Below are 15,837 nucleotides of genomic sequence, written 5' to 3'. Positions count from 1 at the left end.
TACATAGAGTGACAAAACAGGTCTAATTTAACTTGGGCAAGCATATTGTAAAACATGTATTTTTGGCTAGCATGTTATTTTAGGTAATAAGAAATATTGCTAATTAAAATAAAGTATATTCTCATAATGAGATAGTTGACACTTTATCTAAATTATAATTTTGTTAATTTATGCATCAAATTTGCTAAATTTGCATATAGCTATTTCAACACGTTTACAGCAGATTGTTGAAGAGACGCAAAAAGGTTCCATTCAACATAAAAGTGGTTCTTAGAAGATGTATAAGTATAACAGATTATATGTTTTATTTAAATGAAATTTTTTTTTTAACTGCTGATAATAAAGGATTTGCCTCAGTACGATATCAGATGAGTAGTTAATTATACGTCATTGTGAAGAATAATTTGATCATCCACACACTACATCAAGATATAACCACTCAATTTTTATATTGTCTTATACTCTAAACATAATTAATACAGAGCATAATAACTACATTTGTATAATCCAACCACCAATAACATAATTAATTTTTCAGCCAATCAATGACCCATCCACTTTGTGGCTAAAAATAGCCTGTAACCATGGAAATGACCTTATGAATTTATTAGTAATTCCTTCATCGGAAGTTTGACCATGGCCTATTATGGTCTATGATTTGACAATATGATTAAATATAACATACACATTTAAAGCGATGTGTGCCTGCTGCACATACACATGTAACATAGTAATTAATTAAAAACAAATAATTGAATAGTTACTTGTGATTAGCAGTGACAAAGTAATGCTTGGTGTAGTTTTGGTCAGAATGTTGTTTAGATAATGGTCAAAAAACTATGAATTGAAGCAATCAGTATGCACTTTATGTCATATGACCATAACAGTCTCTACTCACAAATCACTTTGCTAAGAATAAATGTAGCAGTTTAATATCCTTTCACGTAATACATATTTGAGAAGATCTGCTTACAATATAATGTAATAACATGATATTTATACAACAACCAGACAGAAATGATTAAATTAAATATCTAGGGAACAATTAATTAATTTACACATTGTAAACACTGCATATATATCAAATAATTTCACACGAAACAGAGCCTGGTTGGTATTAAAACATGTATTGTATTAGTGGAAAAAAACAAGGTACAGAAATTGCATAATCATATTTGTAAACTCAAGTGTGGGAAATATTGTGATGGTGCTGATGACATAGCTGGCATCTTCACAGATGTGATTTTACCAAGATTTATTTAATTTGGTATAATTAAACAGACAACAAAAATACCACTAAAATGTTTTCATTCATTGACCAGATGACAACTAATTATTTTCCCATTGTTATATTACATGTATATCATATTCCATTTTTATATTTTTAATATTCTTATAGTATTCACTAGTAAACAGGAAATTGATAAACATGATTTGGATCGCCAAACACAACTTTATATTTGTTAGGCCTTACTAATGGTAGTATTTTTAGTAACACTTTACATTAAAAATATCAAAAGGCAATACTTTATCGATGATCTCACCAGGAGGTAATTATATGACTGTAAGTTAATTGGATCGTTAGTGGTTGTGGTATAGCAGGTCTAATGATTATATTTACTTTGCTATGTTGATACAGCTTATACAGTTTCACTTTAGTACACATACATGGCTGCCATGTCGTCATCTACACACCCACACAATTCACAAAAGCTATTTTAATAACAAACACACATCCTTTCCTATTCACAAAGGTTTTGACATATAAAAAAAAAAAAAATACTGTGAAATTCTTTATTTCTGCTTGGATTTTATTTTGGCTATTCTCGCTGAAGGGATTTTTTAGTGAAAATAAAATCCAGCAAATATACCTTTTTTTTCTATACCGTATTTCACATTCAACTCATCAATAATCAGTATAAATAAATTCCATAAAAAAACATTCAAAAAACCTTTTCAGTGAAAATTAATTCCAGCCAAAAAACAGTATTTTACAGAGATCAATACAAAAACTTGACAGAAATCAATAAAAAAAAAAAACTAATTAATACCATTATTAAATTTAAATTGTTGCCTGCAAGAAGTATTCAACATTTGATGAATTGAGACCATTCTCATGGACCAAATATCAAACCTATGTGAGTGAAACCTATTAAAAACTATCTTGACAGCTGCATCCATAGTTTCTAATGTTCACTTCTACCAAATGATATGATTTTCCCTTACTCGTGGGATTACAACAATTTTTTCCTTGCAAAAGAAAACCAGTTTACTGTATTTTAGTTTATCTTTCAAGCTGAATCAAAGCACAAATTGTCTCAGAATACATCCCTGACACACAGACTTCAAGTGATGCAACTAATTATGCTAATTTTCTGGTACGTCATTGATGCAACAAAAAATCATGCATTAACAGAGATATTAAAAAACATCTTAATTTAGGTATGGAATAAGTAATTTTGTAAAATAAAAATTCACATTTTATAAATAAAATAAATGGAATGAAAGGCCCCCAACATTTTAGTGTCTTCAGAATTCCCATACACTGTTAATTTTCTCCATAAGTGCAATCATTGCAAGGCATTTTTAGCAGTTTTTATGCTTGAAATTGGGTATCCTTAGATCCTTGTATACCGATACATGTACAAGCCCTGACCATTACTGCAACAACGCCACAATTTTAATATAATGTTTGCAGTCTTCTCTTAAATCCTTATGCTTGATCCCACTTAGTCTACTACATGTACATAGTTTCACTTGGAATTTATTGTTGCTTATTTATATAGGTGGGTGAATCAGTACAAATAAAATACAAATACTGTTTATTGTAATTAATAATATTATAGCCAAGCAACAGTTTCTGTCATTGAATGTCACAGTTGTTTCTCCTGACCTTTTGTTATGGCAAAAATATCCAATGCGCTAATACTGTGTAAATCCTGAGTCTCCCAAAGTCATATGCATTAGAGGCCAGGGACAGTAAAGTGGTTAACCCTATTTAGGAGTTAAACCCAGGAAGAATTTGGACTTGGTTTGACCTTAAGTGACATGAACTTACCTCATAATGTTCATACTCCTCTACGTCAAATGTATCAAAGTGAAAGAAACCATTGTCTAAAGCTCTATCTATTGCTTTCAGACAGTCTAAAAGTGTAAGATTGTATGTACACGAACCGAACGATGCATCCCTGAAATTGAGAGGAAAAAATTATTAAATATTAATGTACGAGACATGACATGATTCAGAATAATTAATTAATGCAGTATCCCTGTAATAACCTCATTATCATACATCTGTCAGCAAAAACAATAGAAGTCTGTAAAATGATGTATGAACGCGTTGAAAAGTATTTTTTATTTGGAAAATTTGTCTTATGTTTATGCAGCAACAATTTAGCGTGTAACTAAAATAAAATTATATCAATGAATGATCAAAGAATTTGAATGATAAAGATTATCACGAGAATGTAGCAAAGCATGTACTCCAGTGATACCGGACGGCATCCACCTCTGCTACACGTCCAACAAAATAAACATTGTACTACCTTTGTGCATACTTTTGCAGTATTCTCATAATAACCTCATATTATCACATGATTATGGACCAGGTTTGAAAGTGATGCTCAAAACCAAAGTGGCTACAGAACAGACAATCTTGGTTTATATAAATATAGTGTGAAGTGTTTATTATATTTGGGATTATATATTATAGGATTATTTGTTCATTTTATAGGAGCTCTTACGTCTGAGCACCTACTCATTTCCAAAGAGGTCCAAGACAGAAAGAAGCTGACTACACATAACCAAATCCTCACTCTTCATACCAGAATAGACAGTTTCATTTCAATGCAGTCACTCACATTGCAGTGATATAAAGTGCAAAGACAAAAATGCATGAAAGATATGCATGTACAAATGTATGAGTTCACAGAGTAAAATGGATGGAAAACTTTGTGGTTAGTATTGGTTGCATAGTTTATTTTTCAATCAAATAAACAAAAAGCAATATTAAATAATCAGATAATTCGAAGATTTAACAAAACCAAGACACCCAACAGTCCAGGAATCCATTCAATGTTCATATAACCACTGAACTATGTCCCAATAATAACATATGACCTCATTCAAAGTGTCATATTCTTACAAACTTATAAACGTATATTTAAGAGTATTAGACATGACACAATGGTAGATAAATTGCAGCAATGAAAACACGAGGTCATTGGCAGTTTGCATTATATGAACTACCAAACACATTTATTGGTAACCATGGCAATAAAGCCTATTGTTCCTATTCTGTGCCATATATACAGCGCAATAACAATCGTTTGTTTCAGACGAATAAAAAGGTTTTCACGAATTGAGTGAACTTTTATATGCATGTAAATTACCAATGGAATTTCCTGTGCCAAATGTTATTGCTTTGGTCGTTTCAGATTTTGGCTTTTCAGGAAAACCACCTCCTTAAACAGTTCTTTGTCAAAATAATTTAAGTCATTACTGCAGAATTGACTGGGTGAACAGTAGGAATGTTTTCTGACCATGGCACTGATTGCAGCATTTATACATGTACTCAAATCACATCGTTCAGCAATTTATGAACAAAATAATGAACCTTGTCACATGAGGAAGAACTTGTACTAGAGTTGTAAAGTTGTATGTGCACTACATGTAAACAGAGAACAAAATATTTTGTATCTCTGCCTTATACGCCTTGAATATACAAGACGATTGTCTCATAGACTGTAAACTTTACGAACAATTTCTGATCCACATGCATGTATTATGTTATGTGAAAATAGTTCTTTTAGTCCTATTCAGTGCACACACCCACCCATCTGCATATATCAAAGATGGTAGGCTCTGCTATTGTATATCTTTGAAAGCAACCATTCTAAATATTAATAATCTTTGTGGTATAAAATTAATCTCTGCAATTGAACACACCTTGAACCACGTTTGATTATGACTGATTATGAGCCTCCTTATCCCTATTTACAAAAAAGGAGTTTTCATACGTGGAAAGAACACAACTGCATTCCATGTTAATGAACTCAGGATGTAAAACAACCTGGCGAGAGGCCCATAAGACATTTTGTATGAAAAGATGATAGGTGTCCATCAGGCAGAAAATTGAAAACATTTTAATCAAGAATTAAAACTACTCTTCCTAGGAGCAAGAGCATAAAACCAGCCAAGCATAAAACAACTTGAATATTTAATGATCAAGGAAATGCATGTGGAGTCAAATATCTTGATGCCCTACACCTAAATATCTTGATGCCCTTAGTGACACTTTGTTCATGTCATCTTTAGTTGCCTTTTACAAAACCCACATTTTCTTTCCATAATTCTTTAAAGAAATGACTAATTTGGTCTGTAATTAGCAAAGAAGTTTAAAAACATAGATAGAAATGTATTAAATATTGCACACTCAAATTATGGAAGAAGTTAGGTTAGAGTTCAAGGGGTTGACACGAGAGGGGTGTGTAAGTCGCAATATTACATTGTACACGCAAGTTTAAACCATAACTGGTTAAGTCGATACATAAGTACATTGTACATGGATTTGGCAGGATGAAGGTTAAACCCTATGTGATAGGCTAGTTGAATTTTTAATGGCTATAAATGTTTCAAGCTACCAGTGTTAAATTTAATTCTGACATTTGTTGAGGTATTTTTAAACAAATTTCAAATTGTCATTAAAATTTAGAATTGAAATTGTTAGCCAACAAGGAAACGAAGCTGCCTTATTGTAAACTATACCTGCAAATTCTTGACCACATATTTTTAGATCATATATCACTCAGACAGCAGTACACAATGCTGTTATTGTTTACCAAATCAGATAAGGTGAAATTCCAACATTTTCAGGTGCAAAACGATTGGTGTCCTGTGACCAGAACTATTTTTAGACCAGCATGTATGATGTAATGTGTCAGCTTAAAGTGGAATACCATATTAGCTCTATCTTTATTAGAAGATCATGTAAGCTAAACACATGATTTATTTTAATCATAAGAATTATAGTGCAACAATGTCGTTTAGGTTTCTTGTTGTTGTCAACCGTTTGCATCAATAATTTCTCATTAAAAATTCATATTCATGAATCTGTCAATTAAAAAGCGTAAAAAAATAAGCACACTTAAGAAAATGATGTAAGCACATGCATTTTCAAATACGATACATGCATTTCTCAATGTACTGTACAGACCAGGAAATTATGGTATTGTGTGTGCAGAAAACATCAGGAGACAGTGAATGGACAATGCATTGTGCCTAAAACATCTGCAAGTCTTTATCGTCACAAATGTGGCAGATTGATGAACCAAATTGTCTTTTATTCAACAGAAGTGCTCTCTTTGAGTTTTATCAGAAAAAGACACACACAACACCAAATGAGTGCATATAGAGAAAGAAAAAATTCTAAATACAGGAATTAAAGTGTGAGAATAATGTCTCTTTCGTGTAGCATTCAGGTGTTAAAGTACCTGTACAAATTTCCATTATTACAAGCACATATCTGAATTCCACTTAAGATTATTGCAGTTTCATGCATAGCTAAAAAGGCAGTATTACGATGGTCATGGGAAAGTGGGTAGCAGCATTAATTAACAAAATGCAACAAAGTGCATCATGACGAAATGAATCATCGATACCCAGCCTCCTTAATCTTATGATTTATGAAATGGTGTCAAAAGTTAATAGATGAGTTGAAAGAAATATTAGCACTAGATATCTTGTGTACATAGAAACATGAGGAGAGGTGACCTCACACATGGCACCAACAACAGGTGACACACAGTCAAATATAAATAATCCAAAGTCATATAAAACAATTATAGCAACAAATGAAACAGGATTTCATTCTACATTGTAGAGACTGATTGAGAAAGTAACTGGTAATCATATTTATTGTAATCAGATATATTTTTTGGTTAATATTAATCGATATCTATATAAAAATAACAATTATATATACAACAATAGAACATTTTGGAAAATCTACTTGCAATAAATAGGTTAGACATTTCTCTGAAGTATTCATTGTTTATGTAGACTGTTTTAGAGCATGCACGTGGCAACCACTAAACCCCCATCTACAAATTCTCATTTGCATTTGCATCTTGCACAATTCCAGATTTGGAAATTTTTACAAGAAACCAGTTCCAGCAAAAAACGAATTACCGTACTCATATTGTGACATTATGTTTGAAATAACAGCAGTATTTTGACTATTGTGGTCACATGGAGATAATCACTATGTATTTCTTAACCAAGCCTGTAGGGTAACAGATTTGACTTGTAAGCCGCATACCATTGAACTCCCAAGTAAATTATTCCATACACTCCAGTGCCCCAGTAATGAATTGAACATTATACCTTGGGGCTTAATAAATTGACAAGCAATTTTCCAATCAGGGTTAATACAACTGAAGGCAATCAGTTTAATGCCATTAGTCTGTAACAACACGGTATGGGAAAATTACATTTCAAATACAGCTGTAATAGAAACCCGCTACGTCAGAGCACTGGAATGGATAACTGCTAAGGATAAAATTGTGTCCATGCTGACTTGTTAAGCTACTCTACAAACATGAGATGTCAGCAAAATGTACAGTTATATACAGGTAGAAATTTAAACACAGTAAGGCAAGGTTGGGGAGAAAGCACATAATTGTACCAGTGTTTGCATAAGTGGTAAATACACTGAAGGAATACCGGTCTGTCCTTTTTTTTATAACAATAGGGACAACATCCTTGCTTTGTATCTCGCTGTAACCTGGAAACATGTTAGCTCTTTAATTGTTCGGCCATGTAAAGAGACCGCTCACAGTGTCAGCAACTGCACACGCATTACAGTATTCTAGAGAAATTTGGCAACAGAGCCAACACAGTAGGGGGTTGGAGTTGAATAATAGGCGAATATTACCCAGTATCTAGGGTGCAGTTAAATCCATAAATTGTTTAAATTGAAACTATAGCCAGGAATTTTATAAATGGGGGTTGGGTGAAAAAAGCGAAAAGGGTTGGTACGTAATTAGTTGAATTGTATATTGTATTTGCTTTATTGCCAGAGCTTCTGCAAAAGTCCTGTTAACAGTTAATCACAACAGGAGTGAACTACAGGATTGTGTCACTGGGCTTCTTTGGAGTGGGAGTCACAGAAAACATTAGGAAATCTTACAGTCTCTGAAAACATCATCTAATGGCAACAATTCTTTGGATTCAAACAAACTTACAAACTGAAATAAAACTGAACTTAAAGTAAACACAGGTAACTGCATGGACATTTCTCACAACAGTGGTATGCTGGCAACCACTGTTACACAGAGATTATGTTGGCCCACAGACATGTTTGCTGGAGGAGGAGGGGGGGGTAATAAATTAATAAAACCATTCAAGACAGTAAAATCAGCAAAACTAAAACAAACATTCAGTGAAAATGTAATATTTCTTGTACTTTGATTGATTTCCACTATTTTAGGACAAGAGTACCGGTATATTCAAATTCCAGGTTCTTTTAGATAGCACTTATCAAGTGATACAGCAAAATAATAACCTAGTGTGTAATGAATTTGTATGTACCAAACAGGAAATCCAGTTTAAAAAAAAGACACACAATTCTTAAGCTTTTGAAATCCTTATTTTTCACCAAACTCAACACCCACCAACATACATATAGAATGAAATAAATGTAGACTAAAAGGAAACCTGGAAACCATTAAAACTCTGAGATGTGGCAGTCTTGAAAAAGTACATACGGAAAACAAATTAAAACACCCTTTGTGGTTTCCATGACAACAATAATAAACAAACCAACCAAACTAAGTACACATTAAAGACAACCAAAGTTATAGCACGTTTTATTTTTGTATACCGGTAATTTGTGATTCGGATAGAGCCCTGAATCATTGTCAAAAATAGCATACGTGTCATGGTACTAAAAGATTGTTACTGGAATACAGAGCTGTTAAGTCACGACTGTTATACCAGTTATTGTGAAAGACCGTTGCCATAAAACTGTTAGGAAGCTCACTACCTGACACTGCGACAGTGAAATACAAAAACACAATAACCCTATAGGGTCAAAGTACACCCTATTATCAAGACCATTGCAAATGGTATATGTGACCAACAAAACATAACAGCTTATTTGTTTGGCTTCCAGCGAAAACACCGAGTCCTGTGTTGATATGATTGAAAAGACCATACTACTTCATACAATCAATATGTAAATAAGTTTACAAGCATATGAGCTGTCACGTGTATGCCACCAACCCACTCACCCAAACATCCACCCACTCCTATTCTGATTTCAACCTGATGATACTGAAGCATGTAGTGAATGACAAATATATTCCTATAAGCATGAATATTATTTAGATTTAGAAGTGGGCATGTACTGATGTTACTGATTGTGGTTGTACAAAATGTTAATCTGTAGCAGTCTGTTTTTGTACAACATGCCTGACATTTGTTTTCCATTGTCAACATTTTTACTGATATTGTAGTGATAAAACACCATTATGACATAATCAGTTACACGGGATGATTTATGCTTTTTATCAACACATTTCGGTAATCCCAAATTGTTACCTAACCTTCGAGACACACACAGTAACAGCCAAGCATTAGATCTACATCAGCCAAGTAAAATGAAATCAGTACAAATCACAGATATAAAACATCATGGTCACACGGCTCTCATGGGAGCAAGAGAACCATAACAAGACCCGTGACAAACAATATTTTAAACTCACAAAGATCAAATTTGTATATTAAATTATTCATAATACAATGAAGGACAAACTTAATGTTAATTTCACATAGACAAAATCTTGCAAATTTCAAGATACAGTGAGAATTGTGAAATTTTGTAGTCATTTTGTAAAATTTTACTGGGTTAAATCCAGAGTCATTCATTTTTGTGAAATTTTACTGTAATACATCCAGTCAGTGAAATTTTATCTTCAAGAACATCTTTAAATTATCAAATCACTGGCATTTCTAGCTGTGAAAATTAAACAGCCCACGGTAGTATTGTATTGTAGTTTATGTATTACCACATTTATCTTGATATACTTATACCCAGGCATTACACATAATGCACGCTACACTGAATATATGTCATGCGTATACATTGCAGTCAAAATTGTCAAAATTGAATATTAATAGACCAATTTTAAAGAATAATTTTAAATAATAAATAAAACAATTTAACCCTGCTCATCCAATTGTGTCTTCAACCCCCATGCATTGAATGGAACATTCTTACATGTTATGAATATTGATAGATGACCTAAATTTGAAAATGAAAAGAAAAGCAAATTGAATAATGGTTGACTTTATATATGGACAAACAACTTGCATGAACAGATTGGAAATGAGGCAAGGGAAAGAAAACTTCACTCTAGTCATTTGGTTACATGCATGCCTTGGATTCATTATTTGTTAGATGTCTACATGTAGAAAAAAACTTGCAGCATTGAATGACGTTTAGAAATGGAAGCCATTTGTATAAAAAAATAAACAGTAAGATTTGAATTAATGCCAGACATTATAAAGTCTAATGGTTATTGATACCTAGTTTATCATACCAAGCACAAATCTGAAAACTTGCATTTAACAGCTCAGATGATGTTGTAACAGATTTGGTGATTTATTTGAATGGACTCGATTAACATAACAAATACTGATGATTGATTGAACAATAATAATCTAGCACATAAATTCTCATGCTTCCTAAAAAAAATTATGTAATGAAAAAAATGCTGCTGATTTGAGGTTAATGTGCTATTATATCTGCTATTCTAATAGAGCAAATACGGTACAGAGATTGTCTATGCTGGATTTGATGTGTTTGTTTTGATATCCAGTTTGCTCACCCATGCTCTGACTTGTGCAATCATACCAGAATCCCTGATGAAACTAAATCCAACATTAAATATTATTAAATAACAAAATACGATAGCATTAGGAGAGTATTAATTATCATCACTGCATATAGAAAATTTGTCAGCTGATCTGAAATATGAAACCATTTCACATATGCAATAAGTAGGAATGATTAACAACATACAATTCTCTGCAGGAAAAATTTTAAACTGTAAACAAAGTGAATTCCAAAAATTAAAAGTTAATAAAAACTTCACATATTTTGTGAGTAACCTTGGATCAAAAAATTTAATTTGAATAAGTAACAAAAATAACTGATACTTGCAATATTGATTAGAGAATGTTAGTAAATGTTTATTAGGCATGGTGAACAACACAGCTGCTAATACCGGACAACTGTAAGCAGCAAAGATACATTGTAGTTGAGACATTTATTATTCTCAAAACATTTGTTGATGAAACTATCCTAGCTCACACCGGAAGATTTGTCAATGCTATCTTTTTAAAAGGGCTTCAACATAGCGCACAGAAAAAAATATATTTATGTATTTTTAACATCAACATATTTGCTCTATTATTATCTATTGTCCAATTTAGAAGGTAGCTATAACGATGGGGTTGAAAAAAAGTTAACGTTTCAGTATAAGTTGCATTTGTTTCAGACACAAAATTATAGCACAGAGGTGAATTTATGGTAACAATACTTGTACATGTAGCTATAGCAACGGAAGATGGAAAAATATCACTTTATGGTAAAAAATTATTTAACATACAATTGTACAGTGAAAGAGATTTTTGCTTAAGGTGTGCTCCTAATTCCACATTGTTTCTCATAAAATACAGTATACTGATAATCACACAGAACACAGTGCCACAAGGCTACCTACATAAATAAGAAATTGATGCCTGCAGCAGTAAAGTATCAATTTACGTTTTATTGACTACTGTCGCATGAAATCCAAAACAATATATAATACACTTTCACAAAATAATATTATTCTTACCTGAATGGTAAATATGGGGGATTATTGCCAGCTACCAGAGGACGATACGCTTCCTCGGGAGTCTTCTTTAAATATATTATCTATAATCAAAAAAAATACAAGTTTATATGAATACATACTGCCCATTATCTGTCACAACAGAAGGTATATATTGTGTCTTGATAGTGTAAATGAATAAAACTACACCGAGAACTGGAAAGTTACAAAATATGGGCTTATCTGCATAAAATTCACTTTCCATTTCCCCAAAAATATAGTAGGTATTTCATTTGACTACTGTAGAATACTTTATTTTCACTTGGAATTTATTTTCGGATGATTTCACATTCAACTCCTCAAAAATCAGTGAAAATAAATTCCATACAAAACACCCAAAAAGCCTTTTCTGCAAAAATTAATTCCAGCTAAAATAAAGTCTTCTACAGTATATAATATTATGTGCACACATATTATTTTTGTTTGTCATCACTCTCGCTAATATTTATCTCTGAATTAAAGTAAAAAAGATTGTGTGTATAGTGTTGACATGTAGCAAATCACACAGGAATTCAAACTCCATTTTAATGTATTTTTCAATATAGTCATAAAACAGTGCATGAATTGAAATTCACCTTTACTACATACTACAATGTAAAATAACCCATCCCAATATCGAACACATTGTCCCTTAAATTGCATGTGAATATCTACCCCTCTCCCATAAGTGGTATGATCCAACATTAGGTAAATAAAAGCTAATTACAAGCTCATGATATGGGATTGAAAAACAAAGAGTAATGATTAGGTGACCCTCACCAGAACTCAATTTACAATTTAATATATTCACTGTCTCAATTAATTAACACTTTAATTTCTGAATATACTTCAGGGATGATGAGCATAAAAACAGTAATGAGGTCGGTCAAGATGAAATGAAATGCGGTATGGATGAAAGATTTAACAATCCTATTTTTCTGCAAAATTTAATAAAAAGAAAAAAATAATCATGTCATATTTTCCGACTTCTCATTTTCTGAATTTCATGAGTGTTATAGGCGTTGGAGGTATTTTTGATTGCTTCTATAACTCAGATATCACAAATTTTACGCAATGTGAACAAATCTTTCTACAAATTGCCTGCTGAGGCTGTTTTTCCCATTTATTTTTGCTATCACTAGTTGCTTCCTGCAGGCGTTATGTTAATCTTTCCATGCATATGCCCCTATCGACAAATATGATTTTTCTGCTACATGTTTTCTACTCTCATCTGCTTTCTGAAAATCCAATCTTCTGATAAGAACGAGTGAATTAAACAGTATACCCCCGGTAGTCAGAGGATGTTTATGATTACCAAGTATTGTAGGTGATTTTATTTGAGTGGTCATTCATTTCTGTTGAACACAGCAATTTGATGTACTGCAAAGGTCAACAATTGATGATTTAATAACTACTGTCTCTTTAGAAAAATTAAAACAATTCTACAGTATAACAAGTGCAATGTTCCTACTTTTACCCAGCAGATGACAATATAAAATAAATATAAACTAACAATACACCAGGGGTTTCGTTAAGAGCCCATCGCCGGCTACAAGCCCAAACTGGCTGTCTACTCTCTGCCCCCCTGACTGCCTACGCCGGTCTTGTTGTAGCGCTTCGCACTACCAAGAGCCTTTTTATTTTATATTTGGCCTGTTGTTACAGGATGATGGCCTGCTATTAAATGCATTTGTGAAACCCCTGATACACATCCCTTTAATATTGCACGAGACAAACCACAAAATTTGCTAGCAGTGACAAATTCGCCGGGGTCCCACAAAACAGAGTGTTGGTGATTTTTGAAAAATGTAGTCCTCAAGAATGCCATGCCAGGGTTCACAGTATTATGCTGATGTAGTAGAATATATAGGTGAGAATGTTTACGTACAACGTGTGGAATGTTGTCTGATATTACACCTGGTCCCTAATTGTGAATAGAACCGAGCTGACCGCCCCAGTGACGGTAATAACGCTACTGTGTACGTCATTGGGCATTGTGTTCCATGGGCTACATACGCACAGTAAAAATGAGCACAAAACAGCACGACTAACAATGACCCTCAAAACGTTCCATCACAATTACTTGCTTTGACGTAGCCTAATATATCAACGTGGTTTGCAGCCCCACCCCTTTCAATGAACACAAAGGGGTAAAATCTGTCTAAGAAAAGGAAGCAATGCATTAAATTTCATGGCTGAATTAGCTATTAGAAAAGTGTTGTCCATATTCATATCAAATATATGATTAAGAACGGCTAAAAGTGAATCTCTCTACATTTTCGTAATTAGCCATATCACTTGCATAAATTAGTAGCATTCCAAACTTCCTAATAAGCTTAACTTCAAAGATGCGATTCAATTATTACACCTAGCCTTAATACATGAAAAACGTTTATAAGAAGGATAAAATGGCGCTCTACAAAAAGTGTGTGGTGAACGTGACCTAAATTCAGCGACAACAATAAGTCAGTTGTACGTTAATCTGTGTGGGATTGAGATACCAATAATAGAATTCAACTACACATTCCTATACATCGGGTAATAACAAAAAACACAAAACGTCTTCTTTAATTCAATTTCATTAACTCAATCCCTTAGAGAACTAAGAAGCACAAGCTCATAGAATATTCCATGTTCAGACTTAGATTTGAGAAGGCAGTTCTTTGATGAAGTGCGTCGGTAATGAAACCCAGTCATGCCAATAGACAGTTAGGATGCACAGCTATTCAATGAACATCAAGTGTTTTTTTTAATACAACAGATTATTTCAATCATTTCATCAAGATTTTTTCTCTTGTCAAATTATTTTTTTGCTTTTCCATTCTACTATCTATGCAAATAAGGAAGTGATTGCATGGATTCCTTGTCTGATTAAAGAAGCCAGTAGAGAAAGAATATGTAGTAGTCAAATCTGTGTTAGTGACCCCTCTATATAAAGACCACCTGCCTGTAATGATAAATTCTAGTGACTTTCATCTTGATGCAACCATTGTATAAAGACCACTTTTCTTATACACTGTTTAACCACCCTTTCAGAAATATTTTTGCAGATTTGTCCTTGTTTTAAATACCAAATTAATAATTAGCATTACATTTATAAAACAAATAATACAACCTTCATAAAATACCACCTGTTTATTAAAGACTATTTTAACAGAGCCATCAGGCGGTCACTATATACACAGGTTTTACAGTAGTTAGAAACACTACATGTAGAAATCAGGATTTTTGACATTGATCATATTAGCATCTGTTGTGTCAGAGGTTTCCTGTTGTTTTTGTATACTGCCTCTTACAGCATCTGACCAATTACTTACATGTAATGTATATACAAATGTATGAGCAAACAATTAGAGCTTACAGAACACTCTCTCGTAAAATACACTTGACTGATGAATCCCATGAGAAGAAAGCTTCCTGAAGGCAACATACATTGGTGACCAGAATTAAAACTAACCAAACTGATTGGTGTATATCAAAGCATAATGCATAATAATGCAAGCTTCTATGAGGAGAGAAAATAACTGACAGTTTTATCCCCTAAAGAATTAACTTTCACCTTGACATTAACATGTGGAGGTCAATACCCTGCCAATTTATTAATGACCACTTATTTCTCTAGGGTTGAACCCTTATTATAGTGAATCTGCTTTTCCTGTTCAAAATGAGTTCCAGGCTACATATAGCATTCAAAAAATATTGTTGTTCACGAAATTTAAACTATGTCACTAGCACTTTACTACCATTGAATGTAACATTCAAACACCAATGCAGCACATGTTAGCAAGCAAACTAGTAATTTAGCAATGCTTTTTACAGACAAACGTCCAGCACTTTGTGTTAATAACATGTGATTATATACCAGACAGTGGTTGTGATATCAACTATATCTGACATCTCTTTCATAGAACAACCAGCT

General features: G+C 32.9%; 1 protein-coding gene across 9 annotated transcripts in view; it reads right to left on the bottom strand.

Moving 5' to 3' along the window:
• LOC100372905 (dual specificity protein phosphatase CDC14A) overlaps nt 1-15,837 on the bottom strand; it is a 49,469-nt gene that overhangs the window by 23,668 nt on the left and 9,964 nt on the right. For all 9 annotated transcript variants that reach the window (XM_078005509.2, XM_085503372.1, XM_085503376.1 and 6 more), the window contains exons 5-6: nt 11,904-11,983; nt 3,059-3,188 (exon numbers count right to left, since the gene is read on the bottom strand). In XM_078005509.2, the coding sequence (XP_077861635.1) occupies nt 3,059-3,188; nt 11,904-11,983 (210 nt within the window). The remainder of the gene's footprint in view (nt 1-3,058; nt 3,189-11,903; nt 11,984-15,837) is intronic.

Source organism: Saccoglossus kowalevskii, chromosome 9, assembly GCF_978046115.1.
Source record: "Saccoglossus kowalevskii chromosome 9, keSacKowa6.1, whole genome shotgun sequence".
Lineage (NCBI taxonomy): Eukaryota > Metazoa > Hemichordata > Enteropneusta > Harrimaniidae > Saccoglossus > Saccoglossus kowalevskii.
The sequence above is the reverse complement of the archived record's forward strand: the minus strand, read 5'-3'. Positions and strand labels throughout refer to the sequence as shown.